This window comes from Erythrolamprus reginae, chromosome 8 (genome assembly GCF_031021105.1).
Source record: "Erythrolamprus reginae isolate rEryReg1 chromosome 8, rEryReg1.hap1, whole genome shotgun sequence".
Classification (NCBI taxonomy): domain Eukaryota; kingdom Metazoa; phylum Chordata; class Lepidosauria; order Squamata; family Dipsadidae; genus Erythrolamprus; species Erythrolamprus reginae.
The window spans coordinates 5401910-5429223 of NC_091957.1; the positions used below are offsets into that span (position 1 = coordinate 5401910).

At 41.4% G+C, this 27314-nt stretch overlaps 1 protein-coding gene across 7 annotated transcripts in view; it reads left to right on the forward strand.

Annotated features, from left to right (window-relative positions):
• The window catches only part of RALGPS1 (Ral GEF with PH domain and SH3 binding motif 1), a 163529-nt gene that overhangs the window by 87242 nt on the left and 48973 nt on the right, over window positions 1–27314 (forward strand). For all 7 annotated transcript variants that reach the window (XR_011559682.1, XM_070758546.1, XM_070758549.1 and 4 more), the window contains 2 exons: window positions 23075–23212; window positions 24834–24927. Coding sequence is in view for 6 of the 7 variants with exons in the window: in XM_070758546.1 (XP_070614647.1) it covers window positions 23075–23212; window positions 24834–24927 (232 nt within the window). In the remaining variant the exon portion in view is untranslated. The remainder of the gene's footprint in view (window positions 1–23074; window positions 23213–24833; window positions 24928–27314) is intronic.

Here is a 27314-nt window from a genome sequence, read left to right on the forward strand (position 1 = left end):
GGCCTCCTTTGCAGAGGGCTGGGTGAAAAACTCTTAATTTTCTTTCTTTCTGGTTGTGCCCAGTGAGGTCACAGCTCGGGGAAATCATACTGTGTCGTAGACGCCCTCTTTTCCTTAGGCTCCGTCAGGGCTGGGAAGGGAGAGATGACTTATAGGCAGAAAAGTTGGGCAGGAGTTTTAATTTTTTGGGAGGCTTCTGTTCAAGGCAGGGTTTAATTAGTTTGAGGATGCAGCAGTTCTGCGCGGGGGGGGGGGAGGTGTTTGTTGGTTATGTAAGGCTTTTTTAAAAAAATGATCTGCCTCTACAAAGTCTGGGTATTTGGGGAGGGGGCAGTGAGAGAGAAAGAGGTCACTGTTTAGTGCTTGGTATCGAAGGAAGTGGGACTGTTTCCTAGAAGGGTTGCAAAAGATCTGGCTTTCTTACGAAGTTTGAAGGAATAGATGGAAGATAGGCAGATGGGAAAGAGGGGGACAGAGAAGAAAACAATAGTTGGAAGGGTCTGTGAAGGGGGAGAGTGAGAGGGAGGGAAGGGAGAGAGAGGAGGAGGAAGAAGAAGGAGATAGATAGGATGGATGGATAGATAGATAGATAGATAGATAGATAGATAGATAGATAGATAGATAGATGGATAGATAATATATGGATGGATGGATAGATAGATAGATAGATGGATAGATAATATATGGATGGATGGATGGATAGATAGATAGATATTAGATAATAATAAATAAGTAGGTAGGTAGGTAGGTATAGTGGATAGATAGATAGACAGACAGACAAACAGACAGACAGAGAGTTAGGTAGATTTATTTATTTATTTGTTTGTTTGTTTATTTCTTTGTTTATTTATTCAACTTCTATGCCACCCAATCCTGAAGGATTCAGGACGTCTTACAACAATAATAAAAATACAATATAAATAGATACAAAGGGATAAAAAAGAGAGATGGATGGATAGATGGATAGGTAGGTAGGTAGATATTAGATAATAATGGATGGATAGGTAGATAGGTAGGTAGGTAGATAGGTAGATACATTCATACATAGATAAATGGAAGGAGAGGTAGGTAGGTAGGTATGTAGATAGATAGATAGATAGATAGATAGATAGATAGATAGATAGATAGATAGATAGATAGATAGATTCATACATAGATAAATGGAGTGTGAGGGAGATATATGATATGATAGATAGATAAATAGATAGGTAGGTAGGTATGTAGATAGATAGATAGATAAATAGATAGATAGATAGATAGATAGATAGATAGATAGATAGATAGATAGATAGATAGATAGATAATAGATGGATAGGGAGGCAGGGAGGCAGACAGACAGACAATTATATTTGATACCACTTTAACGGTTCTGCAATTAAGAAATAAAGCTCCTTATAACTAAGCATTTATTAGAGGTGAAGTCATTCTAGAACACGAACCAATGCAAGAAGATACATATTGCTTGATCTTCTAACCAAAAGCAGACAGCAGGAACGCAAAGCCAAACAGTTACTATATTTTTTCTGAATAAAACCCAACAAGCTAGCGAGTTTCTGCATTTTTTGGAATCCACCTAGACGAAAATTACATTTTGAGGATGTTTGGGACATGCAGTCGATGTACCTATAGAGTTCCTATGAAACCAGACGAAGATTTTGTAAGGCCATTTTTTATACGTCTCCGGCCTGTTTTGAAATAGGTCAGGATTAATAATGGGAGGATAAAGTCCAGCTCTTTGGAGGCGGGAAAGGAGCTGGTTGAAGTTATGGCCGTGGCCTGTTGAGCAGATGGAATTAATTTCAAAAGACACTCAGGAGTCAATTTGTAGGGTTTACTTTCTAGTTAAGTCTAGCTAAGTTTTGGATAACCGTCACCGCATTCTTGGTCTACTGGTCCCAGATTCTGTCTCCCCAACAGAAGCCGTACTTCGCAAAGCCACGAAAAAGACGGGACACCAGGCGTGAAACATTTTTCTCCGGTCTGTTTCGTTCAGGGTCCTCCCTATGCCAGATGCTCTACATCCCAAGCTCCAAGCATGAAATTATGCAAGCACGTCTATTATTATTTCAAAACAATGATCTGCAATTGTTACCAGCTGATGCAAACATGGTTTATGTCTTCACGGTGCTGGCTGGCCAAAGGAACGTATGCGCCCATCCTCACTGAGTCAGATTCAGGAACAAGGTTTTCAATAGGTAGTAGCAGATTTCCAACATGGAATCGGAGAACATTGAATCATAAGGCTGGAAGGGACCTTGGAGGTCTTCTAGTCCAACCCCTTGCTCAAGCAGGAGAGCCTATATATCATTCCAGGCTAATGGCTGTCCAGTTTTTCCAGGAATATGGAGCATTTTGTTAGTACTATGTACATAACTAGTTGGGTTTGGCAATATATAAAATAAACCAATAAAAATGAGCCGGGGTGGCACAGCAGGTAGAGTGCTGTACTGCAGGCCACTGAAGCTGACTGTAGATCTGAAGGTCAGCGGTTCAAATCTCATCACCGGCTCAAGGTTGACTCAGCCTTCCATCCTTCCGAGGTGGGTCAAATGAGGACCCGGATTGTGGGGGCAATAGCCTAGCTCTGTTAAAAAAAAAGTGCTATTGCTATCATGTTGTAAGCCACCCTGAGTTTAAGGAGAAGGGTGGCATAAAAATAGAATAAATAAATAAATAAATAAACCAACAATGGATGCTTACATGTATTAGAACATTATTGCTTTAAGAGCTAGTGTTACAGATTGCCATAAGAGGGCGCCAAAAGCGTGATATTCTCTCTCTCTCTTTCTTTCTTTCTTTCTCTCTCTCTCCCTCCCTCCTGCCTTCCCTCTCCCCCCCTTCTCAGCTATTCTCTTCTATTACTGTTTTGTCTTTGTGACTCTGCTATAGTAAGAACTGTGTGTTCAAATGATGGTTTATGTAGTTGTAAACTTGGACAAGTAAGCTTACAGTGTTGTATATGGATTGACTGATTTAACTGTATAGGACTAGGACTGTCCTTGACTAAGCTATTTGCCAAAGTAAATAATATTTTATACGCTGAATGTAGTTGGATAGTAATGCTGAATTATTACCTGTATCTCTTGGCTATCAGCTGGATATTTGCTAGACGTTAACTTTGTGTTAAATCTGAGATCACTCTGCACACTCCTTTACATACCTAAGAGCTGGGGTGGCGCAGCAGGTAGAGTGCTGTACTGCAGGCCATTGAAGCTGACTGAAGATCTGAAGGTCAGCGGTTCAAATCTCATCACCGGCTCAAGGTTGACTCAGCCTTCCATCCTTCCGAGGTGGGTCAAATGAGGACCCGGATTGTGGGGGCAATACACTGACTCTGTTAGAAAGTGCTATTGCTAACATGTTGTAAGCCGCCCTGAGTCTAAGGAGAAGGGCAGCATAAAAATTGAATAAATAAATAATAAATACTTCTGGAGGAAAAGCCAAACAGAAGACAAAACAAACTTGGTTTTGAAACATTTTCTAATTTTGTTGTTGTTGTTGCAGTCAACTTTTGTGGCAAGTCTAATAATAATTTGGTCACTACCACAGACATACCTACCAAAGGGGAAGTCACTCAGCTGTTTTACTTAAGGTGTAAAGATGTGTCAAACAGCTTTTCTATTTTTAAAAGTCAAGGATCCTAGTTTGGAGAGGGGGATAAAAAGAGGAGGAGGAGGACTCTGGGGTTCTTGGCACTTTCTGTGCTTGGCTGTTTTCGTAGAGATCTTTCATGACCCAACTAGGTAACATCATCCATGCTACTCCTTTCTAGCACTGATGATGTTACCTAGTTGGGTCACGAAACGTCCTCAAAAAAATAAAAAAGCAACCCCCACCAAACTCAGACCAAGTACACCACAGTTCAATAGCATTTGCGTTTGACGTATGTAACACTTCCTAGTGCTTTTACAGCCCTCTCCAAGCCATTTACAGAATCGGCCTCTTGCCCCCAACAATCTGGGTCCCCATTTGACCCACCTGGGAAGGATGGAAGGCTGAGTCAACCTTGAGCCGGTGGTGAGATTTGAACTGCTGAACTACAGCTAGCAGTTAGCTGAAGTCGCCTGCAGTGATGGCCTCTAACCACTGCGCTATCTCGGCTCTAGCCTCAACCCTGAGCTGCAAATAATTCTCTTTTATCAAAATTGAAAACAGACCCATGAAGTGATGCTATCCCAAAGGATCCTTTCTGGTTATTTTCCTTTGCATAATTTTCCTGTGAAATAATCATTCACAGGCCTTAAACAAAGAGTAACTTAGGTAATGCTTTAGTAGAACAACAAGAGTGACAAGTAGGAGTTCTCCGTAGGTTTTCCCTAATAAAATGAGACAGAAGGTTTGTTTATTTATTTGTTTGTTTGTTTATTTGTTTATTCATTCATTCATTCGTTTGTTTGATTTGTATGCCGCCCCTCTCCATAGACTCGGGGCGGCTCACAACAACAATAAAACAATTCAAGACAAATCTAATAATTTAAAAACCTTTAAAAAACCCTGTTATTAAAGCAGACATACACACAAACAGACCATACATGAACTATATAGGCCCAGGAGAGATGTCTCAATTCCCCCATGCCTGACGGCAGAGGTGGGTTTTAAGGAGTTTACAAAAGGCAAGGAGGGTGGGGGCAGTTCTAATCTCCGGGGGGAGCTGGTTCCAGAGGGTCGGGGCCACCACAGAGAAGGCTCTTCCCCTGGGACCCGCCAGATGACATTGTTTAGTCGACGGGACCCGGAGAAGGCCAACTCTGTGGGACCTAACTGGTCGCTGGGATTCGTGCGGCAGAAGGCAGCCCCGGAGATATTCTGGTCCGATGCCATTAAGGGCTTTATAGGTCATAACCAACACTTTGAATTGTGACCAGAAATTGCTTGGCAACCGATGCAGACTGTGGAGTGTTGGTGTAACATGGGCATACGCGGGGAAGCCCATGATTGCTCTCGCAGGTAGCCCCATGTAGAGAGCGTTACAGTAGTCGAGCCTCGAGGTGATGAGGGCATGAGTGACTGTGAGCAGTGACTCCCGGTCCAGATAGGGCCGCAACTGGTGCACCAGGCAAACCTGGGCAAACGTCCCCCTCGCCACAGCTGAAAGATGGTTCTCTAATGTGAGCTGTGGATCGAGCAGGACGCCCAAGTTGCAGACCTTCTCCGAGGGGGTCAATAATTCCCCCCCCCCAGGGTTATGGAGGAACAGATGGAATTGTCCTTGGGAGGCAGAACCCACATTACCCAGGTAATGCTTTAGTACAGTGTTTCCCAACCTTGGCAACTTGAAGATATTTGGACTTCAACTCCCAGAATTCCCCAGCCAGCGAATGCTGCCTGGGGAATTCTGGGAATTGAAGTCCAGATATCTTCAAGTTGCCAAGGTTGGGAAACACTGCTTTAGTAGAACAACAAGAGTGACAAGTAGGAGTTTTCAGTAGGTTTTCCCTAATAAAATGAGACAGAAGGTTACAAGAAAATAGCCAAACAGAGATTTACAACAGGATTACTACCAGAACTAGACCAACAACCAAGCAGAAAACAATACCCCAAAGAACTCCAACCAACACTAATAGGGCAGGTCACTTGTGTATAAACAGAGAGCAAACTCTACTCCCTTTCAGAACTGATGATGTTACCTAGTTTGGCAATGAAACGTCTGCAAGAAGAGAACCAAACGTGGAGAGCACCAAGGACTCCACAATTTCAATTCTTCTCTGCTCCGTTTTTGTTTTGCGTTGGCAGTTCTTCCTTCCAAGACCCTTTAACCCTATCAAGGAACTACCAAGAGAGCACACCACACTCCTTACAAGCACTGGTGACGTTACTTAATTGGGTCACGAGACGTCTGCAAGAAAACAACCCCTCTCGGGCAGCGCCCAGAATCTCAAAGTTGTCCTTTTCTTCCTTACCCTCTCTCCTTCTTCCTCCTTCTCCTTCTGGTTCACAAAGCCCACTCCCTTCTAGCCCTGATGGTATTACCCAGTTGGATCCTGAAACGTCCTCAAAAACACCCGCCAGGCTCAGAGAGCCTGAAATACACCAGAGTTCAACCCTGAGCTACAAATGATTCTCTTTTATCAAAATTGAAAACAGACCCAGCCACAGGTCCAGATGCAACTAGTTGTTAAAGAACTGAGCTATAAAATAGCAGAATTTTTTTTTTTTTAAACAGATTAAGCCCAGGTGGAAACTGCTAAAGTTTTTGCTCCTGCATATATTGAAGAGAATGGAATGGAATATAAATAGAAATAGAAAATATGGAATAGAATAGAATAATGGAATGAAGAATAGAATAGCGGCCAGGATAGTATATGCGCATAATTGGAAGGGGGAAGATATTCCCAAAGAGGAGGAGGTTATTAAGAAAATATTAGACTGCCCTGAAATGGATATGATGACAAGACGGTTAAATAACCAAGAAGAATCTGAATTTTATGTGATTTGGAATAAAGTGTATACATGGATAGACAAAAAGAAGAATTAAAAATGCACAATAGTAATATGGTTAGGATTTAATTTTTGTGTTTGTACTTTGCTTAGATATGAAGTTTATGTTTTGTTTGGTTTTTTCATAATAAGGTAATATAAAATTTCTTCTTTTCACTTAAAGTAATAGGTTGACTTAACATATTAATAATGTATTCTTTTTTCTGTAACGCAATTTGACTTCTTGAACAAGCGGGGTATCTGCAGCCCCAATTTTATGTTAAATGTGTCTTTGTATCTTTGTCAATTTTAAGAAAATCAATAAAGTTTATTTAAAAAAAATAGAATTAGAATAGGAAATATGGAATGAAGAAAAGAATGGAGCGGAACAGAATGGAACAGAATGGAATGGACTAGAATGGAAAAATATAGAATAGAATAGAATAGAATAATGGAATGAAGAATAGATTAGAATGGAATGGAATAGAGTGGAAAATATAAAATAGAATAGAGTAGAGGAATGAAGAATTAGAATAGAATACTGGAATGGAATAGAATAGAAAGAACAGAAAATATGGAATAGAATAGAATTAGAACAGGAAAATATGGAAAAGAATAGAATAATGGAATGAAGAATAGAATAGAATTAGAATAGCATTACAATAAAAAATTTGGAATGGAATAGAATGGCTCGGAAACGTTCTCCAAAGCCAGTCCATTCATGTTACTGTCATGTGCTGTTCATTCTTTTGTTCGGTCCGTGATGAAATGATGGATCCAGAAAGACATATATGCCAATTTTCCCCCCTCCCCTGCCCCCCTGTACAAAACGTCCTTTCAAGCATAATTATTGCCCTGGAAATGACTTTGACGTTCCTGAAGTCCCTGCAGCTGTTTTGGAGAAAGATCTCAGCTAAACAAATGAGGTAAACATAAGTCACCGATGTGCAGATTAAACTACGAAAACTAATTTCAGCTTTCTGTTTATACGGAGCATTCTTTTGGCATTGTCTAATTGCAAGTGCGCAGGAATTATGGTAGTGACTAAGAAGCGTATTAATTTTCCCAAACCTTTTTGGGGTTGAAAAAAATAAAATCAAATTGTTCCGCGGATGAATGTTGCTTAAGGCTGATGGGAGTCTTAAGGGTGGGGTGAGAAACTATTAGCAGTAGGAGATACACAACCTTTGGAAAAGGGATATTGAGGTTACAAAGAAGATGGGTCTTTGAGCCACCTCAATTTAAATCATCCCTTCCTGACATATATATGGTTTCAGATATCACTGCTAATATAGTATTGTGAAATACGACTAACCTCTCTTATTGGTATCATTATTATGATTCATATTATTCTGTTCTTTGGCATATACATTTCTGCACCAAAGACAAATTCCTTGTGTGTCCAATCATCCTTGACCAATAAAGATTATTCTATTCTGTCCTGTTCTAACTCCTATTCTATTCTATTTCTATTCTAGAATAGAATAGAATAGAAATTTTTATTGGCCAAGCGTAATTGGACACAAAAGGAATTTGTCTTGGTGCATATACTCTCAATGTACATAAAAGAAAATATAGATTTGTCAAGAATCATGTGGTACAACACTTAATGATTGTGATAGGGGTCAAATAATCAATGAAGAAAGAATATTAATAAAAATCTTAAAGATACAAGCAACAAGTTACAGTCATACAATCAGAAGTGGAAGGAAATGGGTGATAGGAATGATGAGGAAAAAAACTAGTAGTAATAGTAGTGCAGACTAAGTAAATAGTTTGACAACACTGAGGAAATCATTTATAATTATAATTATAAATATATATTTATATTTAAAGTCCTGTTGTGAGCCGCTCTGAGTCTTTGGAGAGTGCGGCATTCAAATCTAATTAATAATAATAATAATAATAATAATAATAATAATAATAATAATAATAATAAATAATAATAATTTAGCAGAGTGATGGCGTTCTGGAAAAAAATGTTCTTGTGTCTAGTTGTCTTGGTGTGCAGTGCTCTATAGCAACGTTTTGAGGGTAGGAGTTGACAGTTTATGTCCAGGATGTGAGGGGTCCGTAAATATTTTCCCCGCCCTCTTTTTGACTCGTGCAGTATCCACGTCCTCAATGAAAGGCAGGTTGGCAGCAATTGTTTTTTTTTTTCCTGCAGTTCTGATTCTCCTCTGAAGTTTGTGTCGGTCTTGTTGGGTTGCAGAACCGAACCATAAGTTATGGAGTGTTGTGATTCAGCCTGAGGCTCCTTAGGGACCGGCTGGAGCTCTGCCGGATCCATGCCCAGAGGAGGAGGACAGTGAACAGGAGGGGGAGGACCAGGCAGACGGGGGAGAGGAACGTCAGGAAGAGGAGGAGGGAGAGCAGCCTGAGACCCCCCGGGGGGGGGCTCTCCCCAGCTAGTAGCCTGGATTCATTGGATGAAGACGCACAGGCTATAATAGACATGAGGCAGAGACGTGCAGCTCAAAGAAGGGGCCAATTAGAAAGGTATTTCCATCCCTGAATTGGCAACAGCTGGGTTTGGGTGTGGTTCTCCTCAGCAGGGTTGAAAAGGCAGGCCCGCCCTTACAGTCTTGTGGAGAGTTATCAACTGGGAGTCCTGTGACCTTGCTTCGATTCTTGGCGTCTCTGATCTTGGCTTGTGGCCTAGAAGTCTGGAAGACTTGAGGGAGGCGTGGGGTTTATTATCTCCAGCGTTGTTTTTGCCAGCAAGAATCCTGTTTTATTGCCTGGCCTTCGTGAAACCTCTGTGAAGCTTCATAGTGTTCCTGTCTGTAAGAACAGTTTTTGTTACCTGTGTTTCCCATTAATTATATAAACTGCCTTTGCTTTTTACCAGTCTGTCTGGCTACTCTTTTTGGTTGGTGTTGGCGTCTGGGGGGACCCAGACAGAACATGGAGGAACAGATAACAGACTCAATGATTCCTCTGTAGAACTATTCTGTTCTGTTCTATTCTATTCTATTTCTCTACTCTACTCACATTAGTATTAGCAGTACCAACTGTACACCAAATACTATTGAAATTATGTCCCACAGCCACAAAGTGTTTCAGTCTGTTGGTTCTGGAGTTTGAGTTTACTTCTAGCATTCAGAATAACAGATTTGGAAGGGATCTTGGAGATCCTCTAGTCCAACTTCTTTTTGAAGCAGGAAACCCTATACCATTTCAGACAAGCGGCTGTCCAATCACTTCTTTAAAACCTCCAGAGTTGGAGCATCCACAACATCTGAAGGCAAGTTGTTCCACAGGTTAATTGTTAATTAATTAATCAATCTATTCTCCCTCCCTCCCTCTCCCTCCCTCTCTCTCTCATCTGTCTCTCATCTATTTCATGTAAGACTTTATAATGTTGTTTCTTTCTTTTACGGTACCTATGGAGTTGCCTCTCTTTACTCTCTTCTAGTTGGGTGGCGGTAGATTAAAGAGAGGGAAAAATATATATCTCACTTTATTTATTTATTCAAGCTTTGCTGACTGAGTCCACCCTCTACTGGGGTGGCATTATATGGATCCCACGTTCCAGGTTTTTTGTCAGCTTTGGCAAAACTCCCCTGTTAATTCCCCCACCCCAAATACCTCCAATTGCACCAAGATTAATGGGGCTGTTCAGCAGGAAAGTTTTTCCCGTCCCTTCCTTAATCCACAGAACTCTTCCTCTAATTTTTTTTGCAGACTGGGGTGACCACAGATTTTTTAGCTTTGCATCCTGACTCTTCACTAACCTTTTTAAAACAGGACTTCTGGTTTTGCAAACTGTTGACGCTGGGCATTTTTTGGGGTCGGATCGCTCAATCGGCAATTGAGAAATGATTCTTTTTGCTGGGTTCAGTGTCGCAACCGAACATGGAAAAGGTTTTAATGAATAATATGCATTGGAGCCAAAGCTAAAATTCAAAGTTATGGGGTGTTTTTCCCCCCCTCGTTTTTCTTATTAAAGCCCTGTAATTTTGTTTTTGCTCAAAGAAGGGAATAATTGGCCAAAAAAACCCCAGTTTATCTCCAGTGGTTTAGATGCGCCAGTTTGAATATGTCAACTGAGTATGTTGGCTAGAATGTAGGGCTTGTAGCAAATGGGCATGAAGGAAGGATGTTGTAGCACATGACTTTATGGGCTATATAACTCTTATAACCACCCCGAATGCACGGAGAGGGGTGGCATATAAGTCCAATAAATAAATAATTTATAAATATACGTACAGACACCCACACACACACATACAGCATATATATATATATATATGCTCAATAATGTTGAGGTCTGGTGATTGTGGTGGCCAGATGAGATGCTGAACTTCATTACAATGTTCCTCGTGCCATTCTTTAACCATTTTTGCTCTATGGATTGGTGCATTATCATCTTGAAAGATGTCATCCCCCTCTGAAAACAGTTCTTGAACCATAGGATATGTGTGCGTGTGTGTGTATGTCACATGTTTTTGCTGAATTTGAAAATTGAGGGAGACTAGGATAGATCTATTTCGGCCTTAATCTGGCCTCATCAACTAGCCATACCCACTGGGACTTGAACCTGCAACCTTTGCCTTGTAAGGCAGAGAATTATCCTCTAGGCTACAGTATCCAATCCTTTCAGCTCTGCACCAGGGAAGGGTTACATATTTTTGTGTCGAATCACCCTGGTGTATTGAAGGAACATCACAGCTCCTTATTTGCCTCTCGGCCCAACCCAGGGCCATTTCCAAGACAGTTCATTTTATTGATAGCCGACAATTCTATCTGTATGTTTCACATGTTTTTTTGCTGAATTTGAAAATTAAGGGAGACTAGGATAGATCTATTTCGGCCTTATTTTGGCCTCATCAGCTAGCCATACCCCCTGGGACTTGAACCTGCAACCTTTGCCTTGTAAGGCAGAGAATTATCCCCTAGGCTACAGTATCCAATCCCTACATACATACACACACACACTATATATATAACTCTTGTCACAGTTGATTAATGAATCACTACTGTTGTTAAGTTAGGAATGCGGTTGTTAAAATCCAGCTTTCCCATTGACATCGCTCAGGAATCATATAATGCCAGGACAATGCAACTCTCAAAAATATGAGTCACTTGCCAAGTCACTCAGCGCCGTAGGCAGCGCAATCTTGGTTTTTTGCTTCTGGCGCAGAGGCTGGGTTTTCAGCCCCGCGCATGCGCTCACGTTCCCCCAATTTATGGGGTGGGGGAGCGAATTGGCAGCGAGGTAAGTCCAAACCCACGGCGTCCTTTCTTACGCCCCCCTCTCCCCTTCCTCCCCAAACCTCCCTCACTAATGAAAAACTGCGTGGCTACCCACGTATCGCCTGGTCACAATTCAAAGTGTTGGTTATGACCTATAAAGCCCGTCATGGCATCGGACCAGAATATCTCCAGGACCGCCTTCTGCCGCACAAATCCCAGCGACCAGTTAGGTCCCACAGAGTTGGCCTTCTCCGGGTCCCGTCAACTAAACAATGTCATCTGGCGGGTCCCAGGGGAAGAGCCTTCTCTGTGGCGGCCCCAACCCTCTGGAACCAGCTCCCCCCTGAGATTAGAACTGCCCCCACCCTCCTTGCCTTTCGTAAACTCCTTAAAACCCACCTCTGTCGTCAGGCATGGGGAACTGAGATAACTTCCCTAGGCCTATATTGTTTATGTATGGTATGTTGTGTGCATGTTTTTTAAATTATGGGTTTTTAGTTTTAATTATTAGATTTGTATTCTACATTGTGAGCCGCCCTGAGTCTACGGAGAGGGGCGGCATACAAATTTAATAAATAGATATATATATATAGAGAGAGAGAGCGATAGATAGATAAAGATATATATATATATATATAGATATAGATAGAGACAGAGATAGAGAGAGAGAGAGAGAGAGAGATAGATAGATAGTGAGAGAGAGAGAGCGATAGATAGATAGATAGATAGATAGATAGATAGATAGATAGAGATAGATAGATAGATAGAGATAGATAGATAGATAGAGAGCGATAGAGAGAGAGAGAGAGAGAGAGAGAGAGAGAGATAGATAGATAGATAGATAGATAGATAGAGATAGATAGATAGATAGATAGAGAGACAGAGATAGATAGAGCGAGAGTGATAGAGAGAGAGAGAGAGAGAGAGAGAGAGAGAGAGTGATAGATAGATAGAGAGAGAGAGAGCGATAGATAGATAGATATACAGTATATATATATATATATATAGAGAGAGAGAGATAGATAGACACAGAGAGAGAGAGAGAGAGATAGATAGAGCGAGAGTGATAGATAGATAGAGAGAGAGATAGATAGATAGATAAAGATAGATAGATAGATATATAGAGAGATAGATAGAGAGAGAGAGAGAGAGAGCGATAGATAGATAGATAGATAGAGAGAGATAGAGAGATAGAGATAGATAGATAGAGAGAGAGAGAGAGAGTGATAGATAGAGAGAGATAGAGAGAGAGAGAGCGATAGATAGATAGATAGAGATAGATAGATATATATATATAGAGAGAGAGATAGATAGACAGAGAGAGAGAGAGAGAGATAGAGCGAGAGTGATAGATAGATAGAGAGAGAGAAATAGATAGATAGAGATAGATAGATATATATATAGAGAGAGAGATAGATAGAGATAGAGAGAGAGAGAGAGAGAGAGAGATAAATGTCTCGAGTGCAGTCATAAAATAGGATCTACCTCGACGGAAAATATTTCCGTCTGTGGAAGCAGCTGCCCATGAGCTCACTTTCTGGAAATGATCCCGGCGTTTTTTTCCCTTCTCCGTAAGGGAGTTCTTTTTCCTCACCTCCCCAAAATCTCGCCCGTTCTGCACACAGTAGCATGTTGAAGAGCCAGGGGTTTAGAAATCGGCCTTGCCATTGCTTTCTTTGGCACCTCCGGCAAGGCTGGGCTTTGGCTTGGGCCAACGCTCCACGTCAAGCGATGCCGACTTTTTCGAGGGAATTTACAGTTGATACGGCGTGGCCTCCTTTTTTCAAAACATCCTCCTTCCGTATATAAACACACTCAGTGGAATCCATCCCCGACAGGACAGATATCCTTGTGATGAAAAAAATCCTGGAAAGTTATCAGGACTACTGTAACGCAGCTGCGAGAGCAATCATGGGCTTTCCCAAATATGCCCATGTTACACCAACACTCCGCAGTCTGCATTGGTTGCCGATCAGTTTCCGATCACAATTCAAAGTGTTGGTTATGACCTATAAAACCCTTCATGGCACCGGGCCAGATTATCTCAGGGACCGCCTTCTGCCGCACGAATCCCAGCGACCAGTTAGGTCCCACAGAGTGGGTCTTCTCCGGGTCCCGTCAACTAAACAATGTCGTTTGGTGGGACCCAGGGGAAGAGCCTTCTCTGTGGCAGCCCCGGCCCTCTGGATCCAACTACCCCCAGAGATTAGAATTGCCCCCACCCTCCTTGCCTTTCACAAGCTGCTTAAGACCCACCTCTGCCACCAGGCATGGGGGAATTGAGCCCCTCTTCCCCCTAGGCCTTTACAATTCTATGCATGGTATGTCTGTATGTATGTTTGGGTTTTTTTAAATTAATGGGCTTTTAATTATTTCTAACATCAGACTACTATTGTACACTGCTTTATTGTTGCTGTTAGCTGCCCCGAGTCTCTGGAGAGGGGCGGCATACAAATCCAATAAATAAATAAATTAATTAATTAACCAAGTTGGAAAGGGACCTTGGAGGTCTTCCAATCCAACCCCCTGTTCAAGCAGGAGTCCCTGTAATACTTCGGATAAATAATAATAATAATAATAACAACAACAACAACAACAACAACAACAAATAGTATAAGGGCAGAGTAGATGGACCAGGAGGTCTTTTTCTGCCGTCAATCTTCTATGTTTCTAAAAAAAAATGATATTGGAACACTGCTGGAAAACAAACCCCACAACTTTCCTGAAACATAGAAACATAGAAGACTGACGGCAGAAAAAGACCTCATGGTCCATCTAGTCTGCCCTTATACTATTTTCTGTATTTTATCTTAGGATGGATATATGTTTATCCCAGGCATGTTTAAATTCAGTTACTGTGGATTTATCTACCACGTCTGCTGGAAGTTTGTTCCAAGGATCTACTACTCTTTCAGTAAAATAATATTTTCTCATGTTGCTTTTGATCTTTCCCCCAACTAACTTCAGATTGTGTCCCCTTGTTCTTGTGTTCACTTTCCTATTAAAAACACTTCCCTCCTGGACCTTATTTAACCCTTTCACATATTTAAATGTTTCGATCATGTCCCCCCTTTTCCTTCTGTCCTCCAGACTATACAGATTGAGTTCATGAAGTCTTTCCTGATACGTTTTATGCTTAAGACTTTCCACCATTCTTGTAGCCCATCTTTGGACCCGTTCAATTTTGTCAATCTCTTTTTGTAGGTGAGGTCTCCAGAACTGAACACAGTACTCCAAATGGGGTCTCACCAGCATTCTATATAGCGGGATCATAATCTCCCTCTTCCTGCTTGTTATACCTCTAGCTATGCAGCCAAGCATCCTACTTGCTTTCCCTGAAGTACCTCTGGCAGTTTGGGTTTTTAAAAAGGAGATCTGAGCTGCTTTCTTTAAATTGGATCCCCTCTGTTTTAACCATGTAACCGTGTTAGGCTGCAAACCTCAAGCAGATGAGTAGAACCTCCCTTTATGATCAAGTAGAGAAGATACAACCAACTCAGCGTTTCCTCTGGAGATGAGCCGGGGTTAATTGGCTCAGGTTGGGGAGGCTAATGAAAGCTTCTCAGTGTTTAGGTCTGGAATCGTAGCCAGTGGAAAGGACCACCAACCCCCTTATTAAAAAGACTGCAAAAATGTACGAGAACGTGGGTAGGGGGGGAAAGGAACTCAGTCGAGATCAGTCGGTAAACCACAGAGCTATGCAAACCTGGGCGTTTCCTATCAAAGCCACAATGTCATTTAAAAGCAGTGTTAAAAAAATGTGTAGCTGTGGGAGTGCAGCGCTGCAAGCTATTTCTCCTGATCACCGTCTGCCAGCAGTTTGGCAGATCGAATCTCAGTAGGGTCAAGGTTGGCTCGCCTTCCTTCCTTCCGAGGTGGGTAAAATGGGGACCCAGATTGTTGGGGGCAAGAGGCTGACTTTGTAAACCGCTTAGTGTTCTGTCGGGCTCTCTGGTAGACTCCTCCCAAAAATTCACAGGTACAAATTTCAGACACACACACATTTGAAAATTCAAAACAATGTTCTTTATAATGAAAATTCACTTAACCTAAGCCCTCTTTTGGTATAGCAAAGAGCACTCGTCTCCAAACAAACTGGTAATTGGTACAAGTCCCTTATCAGTTCTGTGATACTTAGCTTGCAGCTGTGAGGCAATTCACAGTCCTTCTTCTTTCACAAAGTGAAACACACTTTGCTCTGGTTTAGTTTCAAAGCGGGGAAAAATCAGCACACAAAAAGTCAAAGTCCGCAAAGCAGTCACGAAACACAACGATCAGATAATCCTCCACAATGGCCAAACCCACAGGCTGCTATTTATAGCAGCCCCACTAATGACCACAGCCCTACCCAACCACAGCTGGCCTCATTTTCTTTGATAATAATCTCTCAGTTGTTGTTGCCTATGCATCGCTCTCCGCATGCGTGGCTGTATCATTAACTCTTGTTCTGAATCCAAGGAGGAGCTAGAGAATTGATCTCCTTCTGAGCTGTCTGCCCCACTCTCCTCCTCCCTGTCACTCATGTCTTCTTGGTCCGAGGAGCCTTCACCAGCAGATTCCACGGGGGGGGGGGGCGGGGCGGCAAAACAAGCCTGCAGCATGTGGATGTCTCCCCCACATCCACAGTCCTTGGGGCAGGAGCTGGGCCAGAGCTAACCACAACAACCTCCAAGGTCCTTTTCCACATCTATAACTCTTGCGCCTTAGCAACAAGCTTTGAGGGTGAGGGTGGAACTGCGGGTGTCCCTCGCCCTCCCTTGCTGTGAATTTTTGCCCAAGCCGTGCCATTGTGTGGCACCCACCCACCCGTCGGAGAGAATGCAAAAGCCTCAATTACGAAGGGCTTAAAAATACACAGTGCCAGCCGGGTTCCAAAGGAGCTGTCCCTTTCATCGCTGTGTATGAAGAGGGCACGGTTCCAGGTTGGCAAAAAAGCACAATGCGCAGCCAAGCGGGAAAAGAATATTAAAACAAAAAAACAAAAAATCTCAACAGTACAGAAGATTTCCTGAGAGCAAGAATAGCTTTTGGAGCGAGAGGCAATTTTACCGATGCAAAAAGCACATGGAGAGTTAGAGGAAAAACGTTCTCCCCGAATGGAGAAGCTTTGCCAAAGAATTAAAATTAGGCTGCATGAAGTGACAGGCGGAACACGGTTGAAAGTAGAGGAAGGAAATAAAATCGGTGTACACATAGCTTGTTAATGGATTTTATTTGCCTGTTGGCTACTTGTGAGTAGGGACGCGGTGGCCAGTGAAGGGCTGAATTTTTTTTTACTATGACACTGTGGGTGTGGCTAGCCAGCCACTCCCACTCCCACTGTGGGAGTGGCTTGACGATCATGTGACCAGGGAGGTGGCTTAAAGGGAGGTGGCTTAAAGGTCATGTGACTGGTTTAAAGGTGGCCAACTTGATGTCACTCACGTCAAGGGTTTGGGTTGGGGTTAGGGTGTCTGGCCTCTCCTTGCAACCCAACAGGACCGACACAGACTTCAGAGGAGAATCAGAACTGCAAAAAAAAAAAACAATTGCTGCCAATCTGCCTTCCATTGAGGACCTGTAGACTGCACGAGTCAAAAAGAGGGCGGGGAAAATATTGACTGATCTCTCGCATCCTGGACATAAACTGTTTCAACTCCTACTCTCAAAACGTCGCTATAGAGCACTGCACACCAAGACAACTACCGTAGACACAAGAACAGTTTTTTCCCGAACGCCATCACTCTGCCAAACAAATAATTCCCTCAACACTGTCAGACTTTTTACTAAATCTGCACTTCTATTTCTACTAGTTTTTCTCATCATTGCTATCACCCATTTCCTCCCACTTAGGACTGTATGACTGTAACTTGTTGCTTGTATCCTAAGATTTTTATTAATATTGTTTCTTCATTGCTTATTTGACCCCTATGACAATCATTAAGTGTTGTACCACGTGATTCTTGACAAATGTATATTTTATTTTATGTACGCTGAGAGCATATGCACCAAGACAAATTCTTTCTGTGTCCAATCACCCTTGGCCAATAAAATTCTATTCTATTCTATGCTATATTCCTATTCTATTCTATTCCCTATTTCTTTACTATTACTCAACATCCAAAATATACTCTTTAATTCTATGTATATATGCCATGTGTGTACATACATATTACACACAAGCACACAAAAATTTGCACTGCTCAAAAAATAAAGGGAACACTTAAAAAACAGAATATAACTCCCAAGTAAATCAAACTTCTGTGAAATCAATCTGTCCACTTAGGAAGCAACACTGATTGACAGTCAATTTCACATGCTGTTGTGCAAATGGAATAGTTGTGCAAATGAAATATTCAATGAGAATATTTCATTCATTCAGATCTAGGATGTGTTATTTGAGTGTTCCCTGTATTTTGTTTGAGCAGTGTACATTACTAATATAAATTGTATGTGTATGTACATATACACACATAGCACAGCTCTTCTAAAATTATACTCAACCCTGATAAGACGGAGTGGCTGTGGGTTTTGCCTCCCAAGGACAATTCCATTACCCTGGGGGGGGGAGTTATTGACCCCCTCAGAGAGGGTCCGCAACTTGGGCGTCCTCCTCGATCCACAGCTCACATTAGAGAAACATCTTTCAGCTGTGGCGAGGGTGGCGTTTGCCCAGGTTTGCCTGGTGCACCAGTTGTGGCCCTATTTGGACCGGGAGTCACTGCTCACAGTCACTCATGCCCTCATCACCTCGAGGCTCGACTACTGTAACGCTCTCTACATGGGGCTACCTTTGAAAAGTGTTCGGAAACTTCAGATCGTGCAGAATGCAGCTGCGAGAGCAATCATGGGCTTCCCTAAATATGCCCATGTCACACCAACACTCCGCAGTCTGCATTGGTTGCCGATCAGTTTCCGGTCACTGATGTCGGTTGGCGGGGCCCAGGGGAAGAGCCTTCTCTGTGGCGGCCCCGACCCTCTGGAACCAACTCCCCCCAGAGATTAGAATAGCCCCCACCCTCCTTGCCTTTCGTAAGCTCCTCAAAACCCACCTCTGCTGTCAGGCATGGGGGAATTAAGACAATCTTTCCCCCTAGGCTTCTACAATTTATGCATGGTATGTTTGTATGTATGATTGGTTTTATAACAAGGGTTTTTAACTGTTGTAGTATTGGATTTTTATATTCTGTTTTTTGTCAGTGTTGTTAGCCGCCCCGAGTCTACAGAGAAGGGGCGGCATACAAATCCAATAAATAAATAAATAAATAAATACATATTCAACCTCATTTACTGGGATAGGAAAAACATACCCAGAGCCCAGAAGGGAAAAAAAGAAAAAAAAAGAAAAATGTTCTACCAGTTCTGCGTACCTGACCGCACCCATAGGAGCCCATCACTGACGGTGGCTCAGTAGCTAAGAAGCTGAGCTTGTCAATTAGAAAGGTCGGCGGTTCGAATCCCTAGTACTGCATAACGGGGTGAGCTCCCCTAACTTGTCCCAGCTTCTGCCAATCGAGCACATTAAAAAATGCAAGTAGAAAAATAGGGACCATTTTGGTGGGGAGGTAACAGTGTTTTGTGTACTTTGGATGCTTAGTCATGGGGGTCATATAACCAAGGAGATGTCTTCGGACAACGCTGGCTCTTTGGCTTTGAAACGGAGACGAGCATTGCCCCCTAGAGTCGGGGACGACTAGCGCATATGCGCGAGGGGAACCTTCACTTTTACATTTCATTCTACGTATTGACATTCCTGTCTCCGTAAAAGACGACCGCTACAAGATGCCTGCTGTCCTATTCACTTCGGTCTTTAGAAACATAGAAACATAGAAGTCTGACGGCAGAAAAGGACCTCATGGTCCATCTAGTCTGCCCTTATACTATTTTCTGTATTTTATCTTAGGATGGATATATGTTTATCCCAGGCATGTTTAAATTCAGTGACTGTGGATTTATCTACCACGTCTGCTGGAAGTTTGTTCCAAGGATCTACTACTCTTTCAGTAAAATAATATTTTCTCATGTTGCTTTTGATCTTTCCCCCAACTTTGCTTTTATCGAGAGAGTTTGGTACAATAAAATCGCCCTGTTGAGAAATGACCCTTTGCTTAAATCTTAGTGGGTGTTATATTTCCCGAAACAAAAATGAAATCGGGGGAAGAAGAAAGGCCATTAGGGCGTTCCCTCTAGGAAGAAGACGGACACTTTAAGACGGTTGTGGCTTTTAAAATCAGTTGCAGGTTATTTCATGCATAACAGGGTTTATTTTTCAACTTGGGCAGAAAAGTATTAATGGTTGAAAAAAAGAATCACCCATTCCTATTAAAATAGCAGTAGCAGTTAGACTTATATACTGCTTTTACAGCCGTCTCTAAACGGTTTACAGAATCAGCATATTGCCCCCAACAGTCTGGGTCCTCATTTGACCCTATATAAAGCCCTACATAGCTTAGGACAAGATTACTTATGGGACCGCATACTGCCTCGTGTATCCCAGCAACTGGTTAGAGCCCGCAGAGTTGGCCTTCTCTGGGTCCCGTCAGCCAAGCAATGTCGTCTGCCAGGGCCCAGGGGAAGGGCCTTCTCTGTGGCAGCTCCGACCCTTTGGAATCAGCCCCCCCCCAAGATTCACGCCCCCCCCCCATCCTCCTGGCTTTTCGTAAGGCTCTAAAAATGCACCTCTGCCGGCAGGCTTGGTATGAATGAAAGACCATGAATGTATGTTAGTTAAATGTTTTATTATTACATGGGGTTTTATTATTATTATTATTGTTGTTGTTGTTGTTGTGTTGTTGTTGTTATTATTATTATTATTATTATTATTATTATTATTATTATTATTACTATTATTTATTAGATTTGTATGCCGCCCCTCTCCAAAGACTCGGAGAGATGTAGATTAGGTTTGATATTGTTTTTAGGTTTTATATTGGGTTTCTCAGATTTTGTATTGTACAGTGGTACTTTTACCTAAGGACACCTCTACTTATGAACTTTTCTAGATAAGAACTAGGTGTTCAAGATTTTTTTGCTTCTTCTCAAGAACCATTTTCCACTTACAAGCCCGAGCCTCCGAAACTGTTACCGGAAAAGGGGTAGAAGCGTCCATGGGGCCTCTCTAGGAATCTCCTGGGAGGAAACGGGGATGGAAAAGGTGATGAGAAGCCTCCGTGGGGCCTCTCTAGGAATCTCCTGGGAGGAAACAGGGCCTCCACCCTCCCTGTGGTTTCCCCAGTCGCGCACGTTATTTGCTTTCACATTGATTCCTAGGGGGGAAATTGCTTCTTCTTACAAACTTTTCTACTTAAGAACCTGGTCATGGAACGAATTAAGTTCGTAAGTAGAGGTACCACTGTATTGACTTTATTATGTAAGCCGCCCTCAGTCCACAGGGGAAGGGCGGCCTAGAAATCCAATTGAATGAATGGATGAGTGAATGGATGGAATGGATGGATGGATGGATGGATGGATGGGTGGGTGGGTGGATGGTCAGAAGATCAGAGGCGAGATTTAACTCCTTGAAGGGAAGACCCCAAACCTTCTCTCGATTGACGTCCCCAAATGAGGATGAGTAAGCATATGGTTTTGTGAATCTGCGGAGGTTTCGGGAATGTTGCTAATAATAATAAGAAATAGCAAGGCCATCAACATGAGCTGTTTAGCAGCTGTAGTTTCATCTGTTTGCGGTTGGGGATTCTGCAAATGTCCTTTTAACAGCAGCTGCCTCCGGGATTGGATAACCAATTCTTTCATTCCCAAATGGTTGGTGCTCAGATTATGTTTCTTTAAGAACAATGTAGGGTTCGAAGACAAATGCTTTGCGCGAGACAGTCCTCGAATGACAGCAGTTCTTTGGGACATTTGTTATGATTTTATCAACTCTATGTGATGGTAGATATGACAACTTACAACAAATAACAACAACAGAGTTGGAAGGGACCTTGGAGGTCTTCTACAAAACCCTACACTACTTCAGACAGATGGTTATCCAACATCTTCTTTAAAACTTCCAGCGTTGAAGCATTTACAACTTCTGGAGGCAAGCTGTTCCACTGGTTAATTGTTCTAACTGTCAGGAAGTTTCTCCTTGATTCTAAGTTACCTCTCTCCTTGTTTAGTTTCCACCCATTGCTTCTTGTTCTACCCTCAGATGCTTTGGAGAATAGCTTGACTCCTTCTTCTTTGTGACAACCCTCTGAGATATTGGAAGACTGTTATCATGTCTCCCCTGGTCCTTCTTTTAATCAAACTAGCCATGCCCAGTTCCTGCAACCGTTCTTCATATGTTTTAGCCTCCAGTCCCCTAATCCTCTTTGTCGCTCTTCTCTGCACTTTTTCTAGAGTCTCAATATCCTTTTGGCATCATTTCGCAACTTTATCAACTTCTGTGAAGTCAGTAAAGACAGGACGTTAAAACACGTGAAGGATGTGTTTGGCTAGTGTAGGTCTAGTGCAGTGTTTCCCAACCTTGACAACTTGAAGAGATCTGGACTTCAACTCCCAGAATTCCCCAGCCAGCAAATGCCGGCACACACATGAATGTTGGAGCTGAGCTAGGGCAACGGCTTGCGTGCCACCAGACATGGCTCCATGTGCCACCTGTGGCACTTGTGCCATAGGTTCGCCATCACTGGTGTATGGCTTATTATTATTTTTTATTAAATTTGTATGCCGCCCCTCTCCATAGACTTGGGGCGGCTCACAGCAGAAGCCCCACGGCTTCCTGGGGGTTGGACTAGATGACCTCCAAGGTCCCTTCCAACCCTGTTATTCTGAATCCCAGATCAATTAACCCGTGAAATGGCTTGCCTCTAGAAGATGTGGGTGCTTCAACAGTAGAGGTTTTGAAGAAGAAACTGGAATGCCATTTGTCGAGAATCTTTTTTTTAAAATAAATCTTTATTAATTATTTACATTAAGAAAAAAAATACATAGATACCACAAAACAAACAGAAACACAAAACAAAACATGACTTATACAAACATATGTATATCGTCTTTCATAGTTACAATTATATATCAAGTCTTAAACACTCAACGATTTACACATTTGCCAACCTACCCGTTGACATTATTGCTACAGCTTTTTAAATTTTATTTTATCAGCCTACTGGTTTTACATTGCTATGTTATATATTGTTACCTATATCTTAATCATTATTAATTTCAATCATATTACCTAAATCATAAATCATCCAAAATTAATTGCTAAACAACAATTTTGTTTTGTATATCTAGTAAATGAAAGGAGTAACAAGATTGCTTACATTTTTTTCTTTTTTCCCTCCTATAACTTTCAGATTGTGAGAGATTTGGCTATGTTATAGATATTTAGGCTTTTAAATGTCCAGAATCTTATATGGTTTCCTGGGGGTTAGACTAGAAGGCCTCCAAAGTCCCTTCCACCTCTGTTATTCTCTTAAGTCAGCTAAATGTGATCTCTCTCTCTCTCTAAATGTCTCTCTCTCTTTAATTTTAGGGATTTATCTCTTGGACTTAATCTACATTGATTCAGCCTATCCCGCTTCCGGCAGCATCATGGAGAACGAACAAAGATCTAATCAGATGAACAACATTCTCCGAATAATTGCTGACTTGCAAGTCTCTTGTAGCTACGGTTAGTAAATTGGCTTCCCCCTCCATGTTAACCGGCTTAGTCAATCAGTATCAGATGTCTCCCTTTATGGGAAAGCTGGTCCTGCGGTTTAACCTTCTGTGCTGTTCAATCATTTGGTTTCCATCATCTTGTAGATATTATTCATTCTAGACAATTAGATTTTATTGTCTTGGTGACTAGGTTTTGCATTTGTGTGTATTTTGTTCAGTGGCGAAAGGATATGTTTTGCTTTTCCATTCATGGATAAGTTCCATTGCAGAGATTAGTTATAACTTTATCAACCACAGTAGGTTATAACCTCACCAACTATATAAACATGGTTGTAACTTTATCCTGTCCCATCAGCTGTGCAGCCCTTGGGTTTAGCTTCTGTTCTGATTTTAGCAGGCCACGTTCATTTTCTCGCTGACTTGAGTTGTCTTTGAGGTTTCCCAGATTGAGTTGTTTGAACTTCCGCTTAATAGAGATAGCGCTTCACAGTGCTTTGATACAGCCCTCTCTAAGAGGTTTGCAGAGTCAGCCGGTTACTCCCCCAATGATCTGGGTCCTCGTTTTGCAGACTTTGGAAGGCTGAATTAACCTCGAACAAATCAAGCTTGAACAGCTGGCTGTTGGCAGAATTAGACTGCAGTACTGCATTCTAACCAACGCACCACCATGACAGTAGAGCAGAGTAGAGGAATAGAGTAAAATGGGGAAGGATAGGATAGAATAGAGTACAGTAGAACAATTGGAATTGCAATGGTAGAATAGAATAGAATAGAACAGAACAGAACAGAGAGTAGAAAATGTAGAATAGAATAGGGAATGGAATGGAATAGAACAGAATGAAATAGAATAGAGCATCGTAGAGTAGAAAAGAATAGAATAGAATAGAATGTAGAGTAGAGTAGAGTAGAGTAGAAAATGTAGAATAGAATAGGGAATGGAATAAAGTATGAAGTAGAATAGAAAACATAGAATAGAATAGGGAAAAGAATAGAATAGAATATAGAATAGAGTAGAGTAGAAAATGTAGAATAGAATAGGGAACGGAATGGAATAGAGTATAGAGTAGAATAGAAAATGTAGAATAGAATAGGGAACGGAATGGAATAGAGTATAGAGTAGAATAGAAAATGTAGAATAGAATAGGGAATAAAATAGAATATAGAATAGAGTAGAGTAGAAAATGTAGAATAGAATAGGGAATGGAATGGAATAGAATAGAATAGAGCAGCATAGAGTAGAATAGAATAGAATAAAAGAGAACAGAACAGAATAGAAAGAACAGAATAGAATAGAATGTAGAGTAGGTAGAAGAGAAGAGAGAAAAATAATGGGAAAATAGAAAGTAGACTTTATATACCACTTCATAGTGCTTTACAGCCCTCTCTAAGCCGTTTTACAGAGTCAGCATATGGCCCCCAACAATCTGGGCAATTGTAGTCATAAGTCAAGGACTACTGTATGATGCTTTGTGAAATTCTTAAGTCTTGATGGATAATTTTGGGCTGTCATTCAGAATAGATGGTATGCGGAGAGACAGTCTTAGCCTATTGCCACCAAAATCTCCTTTCCTTCATAACAGTTTTGAGATCTAAATACCTTTTTGGGGGGGGGGGTTGTTTTTTCACTGCAGATCAACTTCTGATGTTGCCCCACGTGCAAAAATACTTGAAATCCGTCCGGTATATTGAAGAGCTTCAAAAATTTGTGGAAGACGATAACTACAAGTAAGTCAAAATTGCTTTACTTCAGCCGAGTCTATAGGCCGGTATGTATGTGCGTGTGTGTGTTGGAATATAATCTAGCCATCTACTTGGAGGATGAGGGGGGAAAAAGCCCTTTAAAAAAATTATCTCTGACAAGGAAATCAATTTTTTTAAAAAAATACCATCAGCGATCTAAGTGAAATTTCAGATGGGAGCCCAACTTCATTTCCAAAATAAAACTGCATCTTCCAAAATAAAGGGATTACCGTATTTTTCGGAGTATAAGACACAACCTGGTTTGTGTGGGAGGAAAATAGGGGGGGGGATTTGCCTAGCAGGTATTCATCTGGCTAGCGTCCTTAGCCTGGTCAGCTTCAGCACATTTTATTTTATTTTATGTATTTATTTTGTCCAATGCACAATGAATTATAGAATTAAAGATTATAGAGGAGATAGTTATAGTAAATATATTTAAGAAATAATAGAAAAGAAGATATAGTAATAGAACATATCAATGAAAGAATAGAAGAAGAGATACAGGAATAGAAGAAAGGGATAGGAGATATAGGAGAGCAATAGGACAGGGGACGGAAGGCACTCTAGTGCACTTGTACTCGCCCCTTACTGACCTCTTAGGAATCTGGATAGGTCAACCGTAGATAATCTAAGGGTAAAGTGTTGGGGGTTTGGGGATGACACTATGGAGTCCGGTAATGAGTTCCACGCTTCGACAACTCGGTTACTGAAGTCATATTTTTTACAGTCAAGTTTGGAGCGATTAATATTAAGTTTAAATCTGTTGTGTGCTCTTGTGTTGTTGCGGTTGAAGTAGTCATCGACCGGTAGGATTTTGCAGCATATGATCTTGTGGGCAATACTTAGATCTTGTTTAAGGCGTCTTAGTTCTAAGCTTTCTAGGCCCAGGATTGAAAGTCTAGTCTCGTAGGATATTCTGTTTCTAGTGGAGGAGTGAAGGGCTCTTCTGGTGAAGTATCTTTGGACACTTTCAAGGGTGTTGATGTCTGAGATGCGATATGGGTTCCAAACGGATGAGCAGTATTCGAGGATAGGTCTGGCAAAAGTTTTGTAAGATCTGGTAAGTAGTGTGAGATTGCCAGAGCAGAAGCTACGTAGGATTAGGTTTACAACTCTTGAAGCCTTCTTGGCTATGTTGTTGCAGTGGGCTTTGGCACTTAAATCTTTTGTTATTAGTACACCAAGGTCTTTAACCGAGTGGGGATTATCTGTGATAATTTGATTATTCAGTTCGTATTTAGAGTTCATATTCTTCTTCCCAATGTGTAGGACAGAGCATTTGCTAGTTGAGATTTGGAGTTGCCATGTGTTAGACCACTCAGAAACAGCGTTTAAAACATTATTAATCCCCTGGTTAGGGCTAAAAAAAAGAACTTTTTGTAGGGAGTAGCAATGAAAAAAAAAGCCTGCACTAGAAGAAAGAAGTGATAAATAAAGTAAAATTACATAGGGATATTTTAATAGCTTAATAAAGGTTCTTGAAGAAATTTTATTTCTAGTATAAGCAATGACTATGAAATCATAACATTAACAAAGCAATGTATAACGTGTATATATCCGGTAATAGCGTATGACAGAAAAGGGGCTATGAATGCCCCTATTGTTTGCTGTATGTCTGTTTTTCTTTTGTGTGTTCTTATTCAAAAAAAATACTTTTTTAAAAAAGGAAAGAAAAAAAGCCTGCAAAGATTTAGGGCTGGAAAAAAAATTCTTCGGAGTAGCAATGAAAAAAATCTGCAAGCCAGGAAGATCGTTACCTCCTTGTCGGGGCTGAATTTTTTTTTTTTCCACAGTGGGAAGCAATGAAAAAAATCCTGCAAAGATTTAGGGGCTGGGAAAAAAACCTTCGGAGTAGCAATGAAAAAAATCCTGCAAGCTGGGAAGATTCTGCGGAGAGGGGCGGCATACAAATCCAATCAATCAATCAATCAAACAATATATATATTCAGCAAAAAAAACCATGTAATATATATATATATCAATCAGATGGGTTTTTTTGCTGAATTTGAAAATTAAGGGAGACTAGGATAGATCTATTTCGGCCTTATTTTGGCCTCATCAGTAGCCATACCCACTGGAACTTGAACCTGCAACCTTTGCCTTGTAAGGCAGAGAATTATCCTCTAGGCTACAGTATCCAATCCCTTCAGCTCTGCACCAGGGAAGGGTTACATATTTTTGTGTCGAATCACCCTGATGTATTGAAGGAACGTCACAGCTCCTTATATATATGGTATATGGGTCTGAGTACAGCTAGACTAGATCGACAATCGTCCGTTGAATTTTCTGCAGTCATCACATATGGTCTCCGTAAGTGATGAATCCTGTCGCACCGTTGGGAGCTGGTCTTCATTAAAGAAACCAAAAGAAAA